The following is a 15,648-nucleotide window of genomic DNA, read 5'->3' on the forward strand; positions in this document are numbered from 1 at the left end:
CTATTTTTGTATTAGTGTTAATAACTTGAACTGAGCTGATGTTACCTTTAGTTGCCTTTAGTGGACCCTCTTTTATGAATCTATAATCATTTTAAGTATTATTTACAAGTAAATGATTCTATTGTTTTTAAGGATTCTTAGGAAAATATTCTTTCCTAAATTTAAAAAAAAAAATTCTAAGATCTAAGAAAAGAGAATTATCTAAGCCAGTGATTTTCAAACTTGAACATTCTTCAAAATTCCCTGAAACGTTTGTTAAAACACAGATTGCTGGCTCTACCCTAGAGTTTTCTGATTCAGTAGTTCTGGGGTGGGGCCTGAGAACGTGCATTTCTAGCAAGATCCCAATTGTTGTTGATGCTGCCGGTCCTGGGACCACACTTTGAGAACCCCTGACCTAAGCCGCCTTAACTTGAGCTCCTAATCAAATCATGATGAATTTTGAATTGGTAAGCTCTGAATGAATTAGTTTAATTGTACAGAAATTTGGCATGGTATATACTTTTCTTCTTGAGCTTTTTTTTTTTTAAGTTCCTTATTTTATTTTGACCGATCAATTTCTCTAACACTCTTAATTCATATTTACTCTGCTTATAGTTTTGCTTTTCATGAACTCTAGTTCTCTTTTCTCCAAGTATGGTCTGGGAGTATCTGTGAAATCAAAATTATCTTTATAGTAATATTAAGACATTGCCTTTTTTACTCTCATTTTTTCACAAGTGTACAGTGGAGTTTTCCAGAAGCCACATGATGTGTGATGATGTAATTGCCCTCACGACTAATGGAATGTGTGAAGCAAATACGAGAATCCAGCTGTCTTCAATTAAGCCAGCATTAAAAATATTTGCAAAAAATGTAAAACAGTGCCACTCTTTTCACTAACTTTTTTGTTTTGAAAAGTGTGGTAATTGTTTTATTTAAAAATGGTTATTGGTAGGGCACTGTGATTCATACTTGTAATCCTAGCACCTTGGGAGGCCAAGGCAAGAACATTGCTTGAGCCCAGGAGTTCGAGACTGGCCTAGACAACATGGCAAGACCCCATTTCTACAAAAAATTTGAAAAATTAGCTTGGTGTGGTAGCATGCACCTGTGGTTTTAGCTACTGGGGAGGCTGAGGTGGGAGGATCATGTGAGCCTAGGCATTTGAGGCTGCCGTGAGCCATGTTCCCACTACTGCACTCCCACCTGTGTGACAGGGAGAGACCCTGGCTCAAAAATCAATAAATAAATTGTTATTTATGTTTATGCATAATGGATTTATTGCTGCTTTAAAAGAATTAGTAAGCAAATATTTTTAAATATCCTCAGTTTTAATTTCTAAAGGGATCCTAAGATCAAAAAGTTTGAGAACTATCTCACCCAAGGTTTTTAAATGTGGGAATTCATTCATTCAGCATTTTACTTAAAAGATATTTCAGGTTCTTCCTCTTTATTTTGACAAATATGAATTATGTGCATGTAGGATACAAAAACGACACAGTCTAACCTGCTCCCAGGTTGCTCACCTTGTGAAGAAAAGAGCCTGAATCCTGAAGATAACAAAAGATCTTCTCAGCTGGCCTCCAAAATGCACAGTCTTCTGGCTCTGATGGTAGGACTTCTTACGTCCCAGGTAATAAAACATATATATCAGATATTTTAGTAGGGGAGGAATAAATACTGGAGTTGGACTAAAAGAGAGGAAAAAAAGGAATTAAGTTGTGTGAAGAAAAAATTGAAGAATTGAAGATAAAATACAGACCCCTAAGCCATCCAGTTAGCCCTTCTTTGCCCCGTCTTCCTTCTGTTTATCTTTCTTGAACCCCTAATTTTCACAAGTGTACAGAAAGATAAAATGTAATAAGATAAAGAGAACCCCTTTATTTAGTACTTTCCACATTTCAGGGATGCCCTCCCAGAGCAGTAGTCTCGTACTCTGGGTCAGTCTGTGCCTAGTGATTAGTGATTGTTCACATTAATGAACTGTTTGCCTAATCTAAAATACTGCTTTTGGCTATGAGTGGGGGAAGGGCAGTGTAGAGTCATGTACATTAGTAGAATAAAAAGTGAAGATGCTGTCAGAGGAGTTGAGATACTGGCGTCATCATTTCCTAGCTATGTAACTTGGCCAAGTAACCTAACCTCTACTTCAGTTTCCTCATCTTTAAGATGGGGGAATGATACTGCTGTCCTCGGTGCCTATAAGCACTGCATTTAATGAAAATAATGAATTAAACAACATGCACAGTCAGGTGTGGTGGCTCACACCTGTAATCTCAGCACTTTGGAAGGTCAAGGCAGGTGGATCACCTGAGCTCAGGATTTTGAGACCAGCTGGCCAACACGGTGAAATCCCATCTCTACTAAAAATACAAAAATTAGCGAGGCGTGATTGTGTGTGCCTGTAATCCCAGCTACTCGGGAGGCTGAGGCAGGAGAATCACTTGAACCCAGAAGACGGAGGTTGCAGTGAACCAAGATCGAGCCACTGCACTCCAGTCTGGCAACAGGGTGAGACTCCATCTCAAAAAAAATAATAAAAATAAATAAATAAATAAAGGACATGCATTCAATAGATTCTCAAACTGGCTAGCTCTCTTTCTTCCTCTTCTATTATTGTACATTTCTTAGATCTTAAATGTACTCATCTGAGCCAGAAATTGGGGGTGTGGGCTTGTTATGTTCTTGATACAACACAAATCCTATTTCTGTTTTATATTAGCTAAAATTTATTGAAAACTAGTGTGTATTGCATGCTGGAAACTGGACCGAACATTTTATGCAGAGATCACAAAGTGGTAGCCCACAGGCTATGTCCACCTAAATTTTGTTTTTTTTAATATTTAAATTTTTTATATCTTTTTTTTTTTTATGTTTTACCTTTCCTGTGGTGCTGATAATATTTGGATTTGGATGTGACACAGATTATTCTTTGCTGCAAACTTCTCCACCCCACCTTGTCCCTGCAAACATTTGCTTATTCACCGTATTTGCTCGGGTTTCCTCTGTCTCGGTGCTGGCTGCTTTTCTTTTACAGTCTTATTTGCTGGTTGCTTCTTTTCTCCAGACTTTTCAATGATAGGGCATGTCACCAGCCTTCTTAGATCTCATCCTGCCCCAAAGAAATATTCTCTGTTTCCTTATTCTGTACCTCCTACCCCCACTGGAACAGAAGCCTTCAAGATCAGAGGCTTATATGTAACGAGGCATATTAGCCATGCCTAATACCTAATATAGGTTTAATTTCATAATGGGCACTCATCAGGTATTTACTGATTTCCTGATCTTTTCGTGGGAGTACTTAACTTTCCTGTCCTGATTTTCATGGATTATCTCATTCAATCCTTACATCATTCTTTGTATTCTTAGGCTTTTTTTTTTTTTTTTTAAACACAGAGAAACAAACCAAGGGTTAGAATAGTTGAGTTTTTAATCCAAAGTCTCACATATAATTAAGTCACATAACTCAGACACAACCTATGCACTTTTGACCCCTAGGTTATATTGGGACAAGTACCTTCATTCAGGGTACCCTTAAAATACCTAGAGTTTTAATACTGTTGAGATGTCTGATTGTTCTGGTTCAGGTATAACAATCTGCCTAAATTCGAATTTGTAAACTGACTAGACTAAGGAAGGGGAATGTATGTATTAATATGTAAGCATGCATAGTTATTATAGATGAATATTAGCTTCCCAGCAAGTATATCAGTCTGTTCCAATAATAACATGTACAAGTGAGAATCAATATGAAGTCTTGGGCCAGCCGCAGTGGCCCACACGTGTAATCCCAGCACTTTGGGAGGCTGAGACAGGTAGATCACCTGAGGTCAGGAGTTTGAGACCAGCCTGGCTAACATGGTGAAACCCCATCTGTACTAAAAATACAAAAATTAGCTGAGTGTGGTGGTAGGCACCTGTAATCCCAGCTACTTGGGAGGCTGAGGCAGCCAATCGCTTGAATTCAGAGGGTGGAGGTTGCAGTGAGCCAAGATTGCACGACTGCACCCCAGCCTAGGTGAAAGAGTGAAATACCATCTCAAAAAAAAAAGTCTTTTCGTACTAATCCTGTATTAGATGACTTCTGATGAAAAATGGAGTTTACTATGATTTTACCTCTTTGGATTTGCTTATTTATTGGAAGGTTTTTTGTTTCACATGCATTTTTTGGCCTTGTTTTAGCTTTTCTAAAAACTTTTTCATCTAGTTTCTGAAACTCTTACCCTTAGGACATCACCAACTCTGATGCTGAACATTTCAAAGAGAGTGAGAAGGTTAGTGATATAATGCTGCAAAAACTGAAGAGTCTCCATCTTAAAAAGAAAAATTTAGATCAAGAGGTACTATATTTATTCTTCATCTAAAAATTATATTATTTTCAGTGAAAAAATCGTTAAAAAGTAGTGAAGAAGTAACTCTTAAAGTGGGAATCATTTTAAACATTATTTTGGGGGACCAGATTGGCTTTACTGTGCCCCTCACTAAAGAGAGAAAATGTTCAACATTTGACTTGTTTTATTACTTGTCTCTATTGGAAAATCTCATTCACCTACAAAATATTTAGTATGATAATTTTTTTCATTTTTGCACAGTACTACTGATTCCGGAAGCATAGTTTATTTTGACTTTCTTATCTAGATTTCAAACTTCATCCTTTGGAATAATAGAAACATTGAAAACAATTTTATTTCTCAGGTGGGTGAAGGGTAAGGGCAGAGGTTCTTGGATTTTCTTTAGTTACTCTTTTCTTTTCTTTCCTTTCCTTTGCTTTGCTCTTCTTTTGAGACAGAGTCTTGCTCTGTCACCCAGGCTGGAGTTCAATGACGTGATCTCGGCTTGCCGCAACCTCCACCTTCCATGTTCAAGAGATCCTCCTGCCTCAGCCTCCCAAGTAGCTGGGATTACCAGTGCATGCCACCACATCCAGCTAATTTTTGTATTTTTGTAGAGACAGGGTTTCACCATGTTGACCAGGCTGATGTCAAACTCCTGACCTCAGGTGATCCACCTGCCTTAGCCTCCCAAAGTTCTGGGATTACAGGCGTGAGCCCCCACACCCGGCCTCAATTACTCTTTTCTAAGTATGGTGGATTAGAGATTGAAAGATAAAATGAAGAGAATTTAATAGGGAAGGTTATAACAGGATGTCAAATTGTACCATTTTGAATATGAGAGGAATGCAGAAATGACAACTTTATCTGGTTAAAGGAATCAAAACAAATTCAAACCTGGAATCTTGGGTCATAACACATTCGGTTATGTAGCACTTGTCTGAACTGGTATGTTGCGGAGGTTCCTGGGGAATCTCTCTGCCTCCTAGCCAGCCTGTGGAGGACAGGGCCAAGGTATGAGCGCAGCCACACAGAGAAACAACTGGCTTCCACTTCTGTAAACAGCTTTCAAAAATAAGCCCAACTGAGGATATTACAAAGAATAACATTTCAGGCTGGGCATAGTTGCTCACGCCTGTAATCCCAGAATTTTGGGAGGCTGAGGCAGGTGGATGGTCTGAGCCCAGGGGTTTGAGACCAGCCTGGACAACATGGGGAAACTCCGTCTCTACAAAAAGTACAAAAATTAGCCAGGACAAAGGTGGCACACACCTGTGTCCCAGCTATTCCAGAGGCTGAGGTGTGAGGATCACCTGAGCCCAGGGAGGTCAAGGCTGTAGTGTGGCAAGTCTAAAACCCTGTCTCAAACAAATAACAAAAACAACAAAAAGCAAAAAAAAAACCTCAAAAATATTTACTTCAGATATTTATATTCTTTTGGTTAATTTCTGTGTAATTACTGAAGTACTGACAGGTGGTATGATGTCTGCAGTTTGATTCAATGAAGGGGGATGGAGGAAAGAGGGCAGTGATTGAGGATATAAATGACATTGACCATTAGCTATTAGTTATTGAAGTTGAATGATAGTTACATGGGGTTCATTAAAGTTTTTTCTCCATTTTAAATATTGAAAAGTTTAGTTTTCTTAATAAAGAATAAAAAAATATTTTGTGCCCCACACTTCACTAATTATTTTGGAGAAGTTTGAATATTGGATATTAAGATTATAATTATACGGAAGGAACAAATAAGAAATGATTATAAATTACACCCAGATTTGGCTAATTTTTTTTTCTTTAAGGAAGAATTTTAATAGCCTGACTGTAACAACAATTGTATGTTAGGATAACTCCTTGGAGACCCCAAGACCATCCCAGGTTTGATGGTTCGCTGAAGGACTGTGAGTCGTCCTCACTGCTGTGACTTACCACAGCAAAGGGTACAAAGCAAAATCAGCCAAGGGAAAGACACAGGAGCATCATCCAGAGGAAGCGAGACTCAGGCTCCCAAGAGTCCTCATGGAGTTACATGGGATGCATTTCATTCCCCCCAGCAATGAGTTGTAACCACAGATGCAGAAGCGTCAGCTACCAGCGAGGCTTCTTAGAGATCCAATGCCCTAGGTTTTTATCAGGAGCTGTTCACATAAGCACCTTCTGCCTAGTGTGTATCAAAATTCCAGTCCCCTGGAAGGAAAGCAGATGCTCAGCTTAACTGAAATGCTTTGGGCAAGTAGGTTAAGCACCATAAGCCACTTACATCAGAGAATGGTGGAAAACTTCCCACAGCCCCTTTCCAAATGCTACTCAAAGGCAGCTTTGCCAGCAGGCCTCTCTAAGCCTAGGAGTCTTAGACCTGCTGTGTGAATTTTTCCTAATGAGAGCTGTAAAATATATTTTTCATATGTTTTTTGAAGACTAGAGGTTAGACTGTACCTGGTTTGATTATTTTATTATAAATATTAGAGTATAGTTGTATTTCCTCTCTAAAATACAAAATGTTTCTTTTTTCTTAGCTACTCAAACATAAAGATAGAATCACAACCTTTAGAGAGTTAATTGCTAATGAAAAATCATTTCAAGATCATGCTATTGAGGTGAGCTTAATATTTACTATGTACTGTCTTTAACACAAAAATATACAATTTCAGATATTTATGTTCTTTTGGTAAATTTATTGAAGTCCTTCTAGTTCTAAGTTCTACACTTTTATGATTCCAGCCACTGGTAATCTCTTTGATTTTTAGACTAATAAAGTACTTACTGTCAAGTATTCCAAGGAGTATGAAACTATTGAAAGTGAGAGGAAATATATTTAATCTCAGGTCACAGACTGTGATTCAGATGAAGCCAAGAGTGTCCGAGATGTACCTACCTTGCTGGGAGCCAAACTGGATAAGTACCACATTCTAAATGAGGAGCTTGATTTCCTGGTAAGGAAGACTTTTTGTTGTCTTGCTATTATTTTTATACACCACATTATTTTACTAACAAGTTTAAGAAATTATCATCCTTCAAAAAATTGGCCTTATTAAAATGGCCACACACTGGCATTACCCACAAGAATATAGAATTGAAGTTTGCATTTTTGGATTTTGAAATTTTAAATATTGTTCTACCTCATTTCTGTTTAACCAGATTTATTTATTTCCAAATGCATAAATTAAAAAATGTGTGCTGTTTTTTCATAGTAGATGAAGTACACTTAGTACTGTTGCATATGCTGCAGTATAGCTGTGTACAACAACTGTGTTTAAGGTGTGCATAGTTTACTTTAGATGGCATTGTAAAGATAAAGGCAGATAAAATAGGAAAAATATGTTAGAAGAAGATGAAAATGTGATCTTAGACTAGATAGTTACAGACCAATTCAGGAATTCAGTTGGATCTTGTAAAATGATAATGACTCATTTTAACAGAATGAATTTTTATAGGAGTTAATTAGCTAAGTCTACCATCATATTTTTTAAATGATTAAAAAGCAGCATTATCTACTAAATTCATTAGATATATATTCACCTTTAATAGAAAAGAAAGTGTCTAATAATGTGAAGGTTCCAAGCTTTCCTCTTTTCTAATTTTTTTTTCATTTAAGAAGCAATTACTGACTTCCCAGAAAAGATTAAACAAGCTAATCACTAAGGAGATAGTGAAACAAAACAAAAAACCTGCTACTAAGGAATCTAGAAAAGAAATAAGAAATTATTGTTTATTTTAATAGATGTGATAGTGGTATCATTGCGTTTTAAAATCCTTATCTGTTAGTATTACATTTGTTTGATTTTTGAGACAGAATCTCCCTCTATTGCCCTGGCTGGAGTGCAGTGGCACAATCTTGGCTCACTGCAACCTCTGCCCCTCAGGTTCAAGTGATTCTCCTGCGTCAGACTCCTAAGCAGCTGAAATTATAGGCACCCACCACCATGCTTAGCTAATTTTTTGTATTTTTTAGTAGAGGCAGGGTTTCAGGTTAGTCATGAACTCCTGAGCTCAGGTGATCTGCCCACCTCAGCCTCCCAAAATGCTGGAATTACAGGTGTGAGCCACCACACCCAGCCTGTTAGTTATTACATTTTGAAAAGTATTTATGAATGAATTAATATTATGACAAGATTTGCTTTAAAGGACTCCAGTAGAACAAAAAGGTGGCATAGTAGGGATAGAAAATGTGGATAATTGTTGAAGTTATGTGATAGAAATATGGAGGTTCATTATGTTATTCTTTAGACTTGTGTGAAAAATTTCAAGACAAAAAGGGTTTTGTACACTTTATAGTTTGCCAGCCTCTCTGCCATTGACCAGCCTCCTAAGGAAGAGACTAGGGTCATCACTAGAACTTGGATCACACAGGTGGAAGGGCTGTCCAGCCAGATGGAATCTGACATCTTTAGTTTACATAGGAAGATGTCAACCTTACCATCTGTTTTCTTGTTCTCTAAAGCATCCTGGCATTTTACAGTAGTCCTTCTAATACTCTGACCCTATTCCTCATCTTCCTGGTTCTGATGTTCCTAATTTTCATTCTAAAGCAAGTGTGGGAAACAATGTTTGCGCTACGGAACCTTGCTGAAGGATATCACATCAATCTATTTCCTGACCGGGTCTTAGCAAGAGGTTTTTTAAGAGCTTCTGCATCTCTGAAGGATTATCTTTGCAGTTTTTTCATTCCTCTAGTAGTAATCCTCAGTTTCAAAAAAATACATTTTATATCTTGATGAAATATTTATGTACAAAAAAACACATTTTACATCTTGATGAAATATTTACATGCAGACATACACAGCTGACACATTGGGTTTTTAAATTCTGTTTTGTTCTGTTCTATTTCATTTTTTTATGTCGGTCATAAATTCATTTTTCTGCTTAAGAAAGAGTCATAACCTGATTCATGTTCATGATCTGAAAGCTGCTGCTTGGAACACACTGTCTTGGCCCTCGCACGGTTGCTTTTACTGAGTTGTGCTTTGGTGTCTACCTTGACATGCTTTCTTTCTAAGTTGGCACTACCAGAATGTAAGACAACCCTATATGAGGAAAGTATGTTAATGTAAGTAGAAACCTCTTGGGAAACCTTGAATTATGACCTAGATAGAGCTAAATACACTGGCTTTGCCATATGGCCAGGCCACCTGCATCTCAAATCATGGAAGGCCTCAGTGATCCTCATAACAGGTGTGTGGTAGCAGGATAATGGCAACCCCAAAGATTTCCACACCCTAGTCCCCAGAACATGGCAAAATGGACTTTGCAGATATGATTAAATCAAGGGCATTGCGATGCACGGGTAGATTATCCTGCATTATCAGGGTTGGTCCAATGTAATCACGAGTTCTTAAAAGTAGAGGACCTTTCTCAGACATGTCAGAGGGAGATTGACTGCTAAAGAATATTCAAAGTACAACACTTGCTGGCTGTGAAGATGAAGGGAGAGAACCTAAGCAAAAGATGTGGGCAGCCTTTAGAAGCTGGAAAGTCTCCCTTAAGGCCTCCAGAAAGGAACATAGCCCTGTTGACACTTTGACTTTAACCCAGTGACACCTGTGCCAGATTTCCCACCTACAGAACTGTAAGATAATTACTTTGTGTTGTGTGAAGCCACTAAGTGCGTGATAATTTGTGATAGCAGCAACAGAAAGTAAATACAAGATGTGTTGACCTTAATTTTTTAGTGATTTGGATTTCAGTGCCTCATAATATATTGAAGCAACTTAATATGTTAAAATGTTATTAACTTGAAACTGTGTCCACCAATCCGGGATACAGAGAGGACCAAACCTAGGATATCTTTCTCTGGAGGGCTTATGACTGAGCAGCCTCACCTGGACTGAGTGAACCTCATTCTGGCTTCTGTGCCTCTTGGTGGCTGTCATCCACACTGCCCAGGTAGCAGCTCTCCGAGAGGACTTCCTCCTCTACTGTGTCGAATGTCTGTTGCTGTGGGCGTGACCCGACGCGGGCATTCAGCCTCTGCCTAACTCATCCCTGACCTTAGGGCCTACATCTTCAAGGCACTCAGTGATGCCCATCACCACTTCTGTGGGTCTGTGTCTGTGCTCTGTGCTGCAGCACACATGGGCAGGCCACACAGGAAAGGAGGTGCTGAAGAGGTGGGAGAGATAACATCATTAAGATGCAAGTTAAAACCACAGTGAATACCACTGTACCCCTTCTAGAATATCTAAAATTAAAAAGACTGACTATACCAAAGCTTGGAGAGAATGTGGAGCAAATACAACTCTCATTCGCTACTGGTTGGGATGTAAAATGGTACAACCACTTTGGAAAACATTTGGCAGTGGCTTTAAAAGTTAAACACACACCTACCATTATTCTACTCCTAGTTTTTTTTGTTGTTCTTTTTTGGTTATTGTTCTTAAGAGATAGGGTATTGCTCTGTCGCCCAGGCTTAAGTGTAGAGGCACAATCTTGGCTCATTGCAGTCTCCCACCTCACCCTCCAGAATACCTGGAACTACAGGTGCACATCACCAGCCCTAGCCAATGAAAAAAATTTTTATTTTTTTGGTAGAGATGGATTCTTGCTATGTTGCCAGCCTTAAACTCCTGGGCTCAAGCAATCCTCCCCACTCCCAAAGCACTGGGATTATAGGCATGAGACACTGTGCCTCTCCTACTCCAAGATATTTACCTGAGAGAGTGAAAGCATATGTTCATACAAAAATGTATGAGGTCTTTGTAGCTTTATCTATAATAAATAGCCCAAATCAGAAAACAACAAGGATATCCAGGACTTGAATTCAGATCTGGACCAAGCAAACCTAGTAGACATCTATAGAATTCTCCACCCCAAATCCACAGAATATACATTCTACTCAGCACCACATCACACCTACTCTAATATTGACCACATACTTGGAAGTAAATCACTCTTCAGCAAATGCAAAAAAAAGTAGGTCATTAAGAACTTGCTTTATGTACCTGGATGCTCCTTTATTGGGTGCATATAAAGTTAGGATCATTAGCTCTTCTTGATGCATTGATCCTTTTACCAATATGTAATGCCTTTTCTTTGTCTCTTTTGATCTTTGTTGGTTTAAAGTCCATTTTATCAGAGACTAGGATTGCAACTCTTGCTTTTTTTTGGCTCTCCATTTGCTGGATAAATCTTCCTCCATCCCTTTATTTTGAGCCTATGTGTGTCCTTGCACATGATATGGGTTTCCTGAATACAGTACACTGATGGGTTTTGACTTTTAGTCCAGTTTGCCAGTCTGTGTCTTTCGAATGGGGCATTTAGCCCATTTACATTTAAGGTTAATATTGTTATGTGTGAATTTGATCCTGCCATTTTGATGCTAGCTGGATGTTTTGCCCATTAGTTGACACATTTTTTTCATTGTGTCATTGGTATGTTTTTGGAGTGGCTGGTACTGGTTGTTCCTTTCCTTGTTTAGTGCTTCTTTCAGGAGCTCTTGTAAGGCAGGCCTGGTGGTGATGAAATCTCTGAGCAATTGCTTGCTCATAAAGGATTTTCTTTCTCCTTCGCTTATGAAGCTTAGTTTGGCTGGATATGAAGTTCTAGGTTGAAAGTTCTTTTCTTTAAGGATGTTGAATACTGGCCCCCACTCTCTTCTGGCTTGTAGGTTTCTGCTGAGAGATCTGCTGTGAGTCTGATGGGCTTCCCTTTGTGGGTAACCCGAACTTTCTCTCTGGCTGCCCTTAGCATTTTTTCCCTGATTTCAACCCTGGTGAATCTGACGATTATGTGCCTTGGGGTTGCTCTTCTTGAGGCATATCTTTGTGGTGTTCTCTGTATTTCCTGGACTTGAATGGTGGCCTGGCTTGCTAGGTTGGGGAAGTTCTTCTGGATAATATCCAGAAGAGTGTTTTCCAGCTTGGATTCATTTTCTCTGTAACATTCAGGTACACCCATCAAGCGTAGATTAGGTCTTTTCACATAATCCTATATTTCTTGGAGGCTTTGTTGGTTTCTTTTTACTCTTTTTTCTCTATTCTTGTCTTCTTGTTTTATTTCAATGAGTTAATCTTCAGTCTCTGATATCCTTTCTTCTGCTTGGTCGATTCAGCTATTGAAGCTTGTGTATGCTTCACGAAGTTCTTGTGCTGTGTTTTTCAGTTCCATCAAGTCATTTATATTCTTCTCTAAGCTGTTTATCCTAGTTAGTATCTCATATAACCTTTTTTCTAGGTTCTTAGTTTCTTTGCATTGGGTTAGCACATGTTCTTTTAGCTCTGAGAAGTTTATTACCCACCTTCTGAAACCTGTTTCTGTCAATTCATCAGATTCATTCTCCATCTGTCTTTGATCCCTAGCTGGTGAGGAGTTGTGATCCTTTGGAGGAGGAGAGGCATTCTGGTTTTTCATGTTTTCATCCTTTTTGCGCTGGTTTCTCCCCATCTTTGTGGATTTATCTACCTGTGGTGTTTGTAGTTGGTGACTTTTGGATGGAGTCTCTGAGTGGGTGTCCTTTTTGTTGATGATGAAGTGTTGTCTTTCTGTTTCTTAGTTTTCCTTCTAACAGGCAGGCCCCTCTGCTGCAGGACTGCTGGATGTCCACTCCAGACCCTGCTTGCCTGGGGATCACCCATGGGGGCTGCAGAACAGTAAGGGTTGCGGCCGGTTTCTTCTTCTGTTATCTTTGTCCTAGAAGGATACCTGCCAGATGTCAGTCTGAGCTCTCCTTTATGAGGTGTCTCTTTGGGTATAAGGGGTCGGGGAGCTGCTTGAGGAGACAGTATGTCCCTTATAGGAGCTCAAGTGCTATGCTGGGAGCTCCGTTGTTCTGTGCAGAGCTGTGGGCAGGTACTTTTAAGTCTGCTGCTGCTGAACTCATAACTGCCTCTTTTCCCAGGTGCTCTGCCCTAGGCAGATCAGCTTTATTTATAAGTTCCTGTTGTGCTGCTGCCCTTTTTCATAGATGCCCTGCCCTGCAATGGAGTAGTCTAGTCACAGTCTGCCAGCAGGGTTGTTGCTGAGTTGCCACAGGCTCTGCCCCGCTGCTGTGTGAACTGCCTCGGTAATGGTGGTCACCCTTCCCCCCGCTGAGCTGGACTATCCTGTGTCCAGCTGTGCTTGCTGCAAAACTCTCAATCCAGAGCATTTCAGATTGCTTGTTTTGTGGGGGTGTTATTCGCTAAGCCAGGTTGCTTGGCTCCCTGTCTCTGCCCACTCCCTTTCAGTTGAATGGGTGGCTTTGTCTCCCAGGCATTCCAGGTGCCAGTTGAAACCATGCTCAGATTTGTGTGAGCTTCCATGAGCCAACCCAGCACCAGCTGAAACCGCCATGCTGAAAACTCATGGCGCTTTTTGGCCCGGGATTCTCCTGGTCTGTGGGCAGTGAAAATTTGTTTGGAAATGTGGTGGGCACTCACCCTCCGTGTTTTTCTTGCTGGGAACTGCACTCCAGAGCTGTTCCTATTCGGCCACCTTGAATCCTCCCCCTGCTATTCTTTCTTTAATCCGAGGTTAGCAAGTTTTAAAAAATCAATCTGCAGCTTAAAAGGGTTGTTACTTTGATCTTGAAAGCTATTAATGAATTAAAAGTGTGCTATGAAGTCTGTAATGAAAAGCAGGAACTGGGAAGGAATTCCACATTGCTTCAGTCAAGTGCCATGAAGCATATGAAGCCAAGAGTAGAACTCCCCACTCCAGTGAGGACATGCAATGAGAAGAGCCAACATTAATAGCTGAGAAATATGGATTTTAGCATTTTCTACCTCAAAAATCTTTTAAATGCTCTTCACTTTGGTTCCAACTGTTAAATTGAGGTAATAATAACTGCATTAAGTACCTTAAATAATGTATGTTGTTAGAGAAGTAGGACCACTGATTTGATATTGTCCTCATTAATTTATTCATATAAGAGAAAGAAAGTTGCTATTTCTGCTGCAAATTTGCCCTGCCATTGATTCCTCTAGGGTTCTTCACGACAGACACATAAGTGTATTTAAAACATTAGGCCAGGTACAGTGGCTCACACCTGTAATCCCAGCATTTTGAGATGCTGAGGTGGGAGTCTCACCTGAGGCCAGGAGTTCAAGACCAGCCTGGCCAACATGGTGAAACCCCCGTCTCTACTAAAAATACAAAAATTAGCCAGTCATCATGGCATGCACCTGTAATACCATCTACTCCGGAGGCTGAGGCAGGAGAATCTCTTGAACCTAAGGGGTGGAGGTTGCAGTGAGCTGAGACCGCTCCACTGTACTCCAGCCTGAGGAACAGAGCAAGACTCCATCTCAAAAAAATAAATTAGGCCGGGCGCGGTGGCTCAAGCCTGTAATCCCAGCACTTTGGGAGGCCAAGGCGGGTGGATCACGAGGTCAAGAGATCGAGACCATCCTGGTCAACATGATGAAACCCCGTCTCTACTAAAAATACAAAAATTAGCTGGGCATGGTGGCGCGTGCCTGTAATCCCAGCTACTCAGGAGGCTGAGGCAGGAGAATTGCCTGAACCCACGAGGCGGAGGTTGCGGTGAGCCGAGATCGCGCCATTGCACTCTGCCCCGGGTAACAAGAGCGAAACTCCGTCTAAAAAAAAAAAAAAATAAATAAAATAAATAAATAAATAAATAAATAAATTAAATAAAACATTAGATGATTGAAAGTCATTTAACATTGTTATTTCATGGAAAAATTTCTAATTTTTCTTCTATAACTTCTTTGAAAATTAAGGTAACTGCTAGGGGAACTTGTGAATACCATTTCCTGATAATTTTAGATGTCACATAATTTTTCACTTTTAATGGCTTTCTTACAAAGAAAAATTGGACCATAGGTCAGAACATGAACTGCATTAAGCCGAACCTTTGTTTTTTTTTTTTTGTTTTTTTTTTTTTTTTTTTTGGTGGGGGGACGGAGTCTTGCTCTATCGCCAGGCTGGAGTATAGTGACGCCGTCTCTGCTCACTGCAACTTCCGCCTCCTGGGTTCAAGCGATTCTTCCGCCTCAGCCTCCCGAGTAGCTGGGACCACAGGCACGTGCCACCATGCCCGGCTATTTTTTTGTATTTTTAGTAGAGACAGGGTTTCACCACATTTGCCAGGATGGTCTCGATCTCGATCCACCCACCTCAGCCTCCCAAAGTGCTGGGATTACAGGCAGGAGCCACTGCGCCCAGCCCCTAAGCTGAACCTTTTTAAAAACTTGCAGTCATTTATACAAGGGAGAGTATTTCTCAAACTTGAAAACATCAGTGCTTTACTTCATATGGAATCAAATATGTCTATGCATTGGCTATATATGGTAAGACAAGAAATAAGATTCGGGGCTGAAAATATTTGTATGTACCAATAGGTGTTCAGTTACTTGAAAAGCTTTTTATAGTATAAAGAGAAAAGGTAAAACCCCAT

The 15,648-nt window shown here is 39.8% G+C and overlaps 1 protein-coding gene across 5 annotated transcripts in view; it reads left to right on the plus strand.

Moving 5' to 3' along the window:
- Positions 1-15,648, plus strand: part of CAGE1 (cancer antigen 1) — a 57,399-nt gene that overhangs the window by 13,376 nt on the left and 28,375 nt on the right. For 4 of the 5 annotated variants that reach the window (XM_032250021.1, XM_032250018.1, XM_032250020.1 and 1 more), the window contains 4 exons: positions 1,466-1,615; positions 4,212-4,322; positions 6,830-6,910; positions 7,139-7,246. In XM_032250021.1, coding sequence (XP_032105912.1) covers positions 1,466-1,615; positions 4,212-4,322; positions 6,830-6,910; positions 7,139-7,246 — 450 coding nt within the window. The remainder of the gene's footprint in view (positions 1-1,465; positions 1,616-4,211; positions 4,323-6,829; positions 6,911-7,138; positions 7,247-15,648) is intronic. The other variant, XM_032250019.1, reaches the window with a different exon arrangement.

This window comes from Sapajus apella, unplaced genomic scaffold, assembly GCF_009761245.1.
Source record: "Sapajus apella isolate SASKATOON/1434 unplaced genomic scaffold, GSC_monkey_1.0 scaffold70, whole genome shotgun sequence".
NCBI lineage: Eukaryota > Metazoa > Chordata > Mammalia > Primates > Cebidae > Sapajus > Sapajus apella.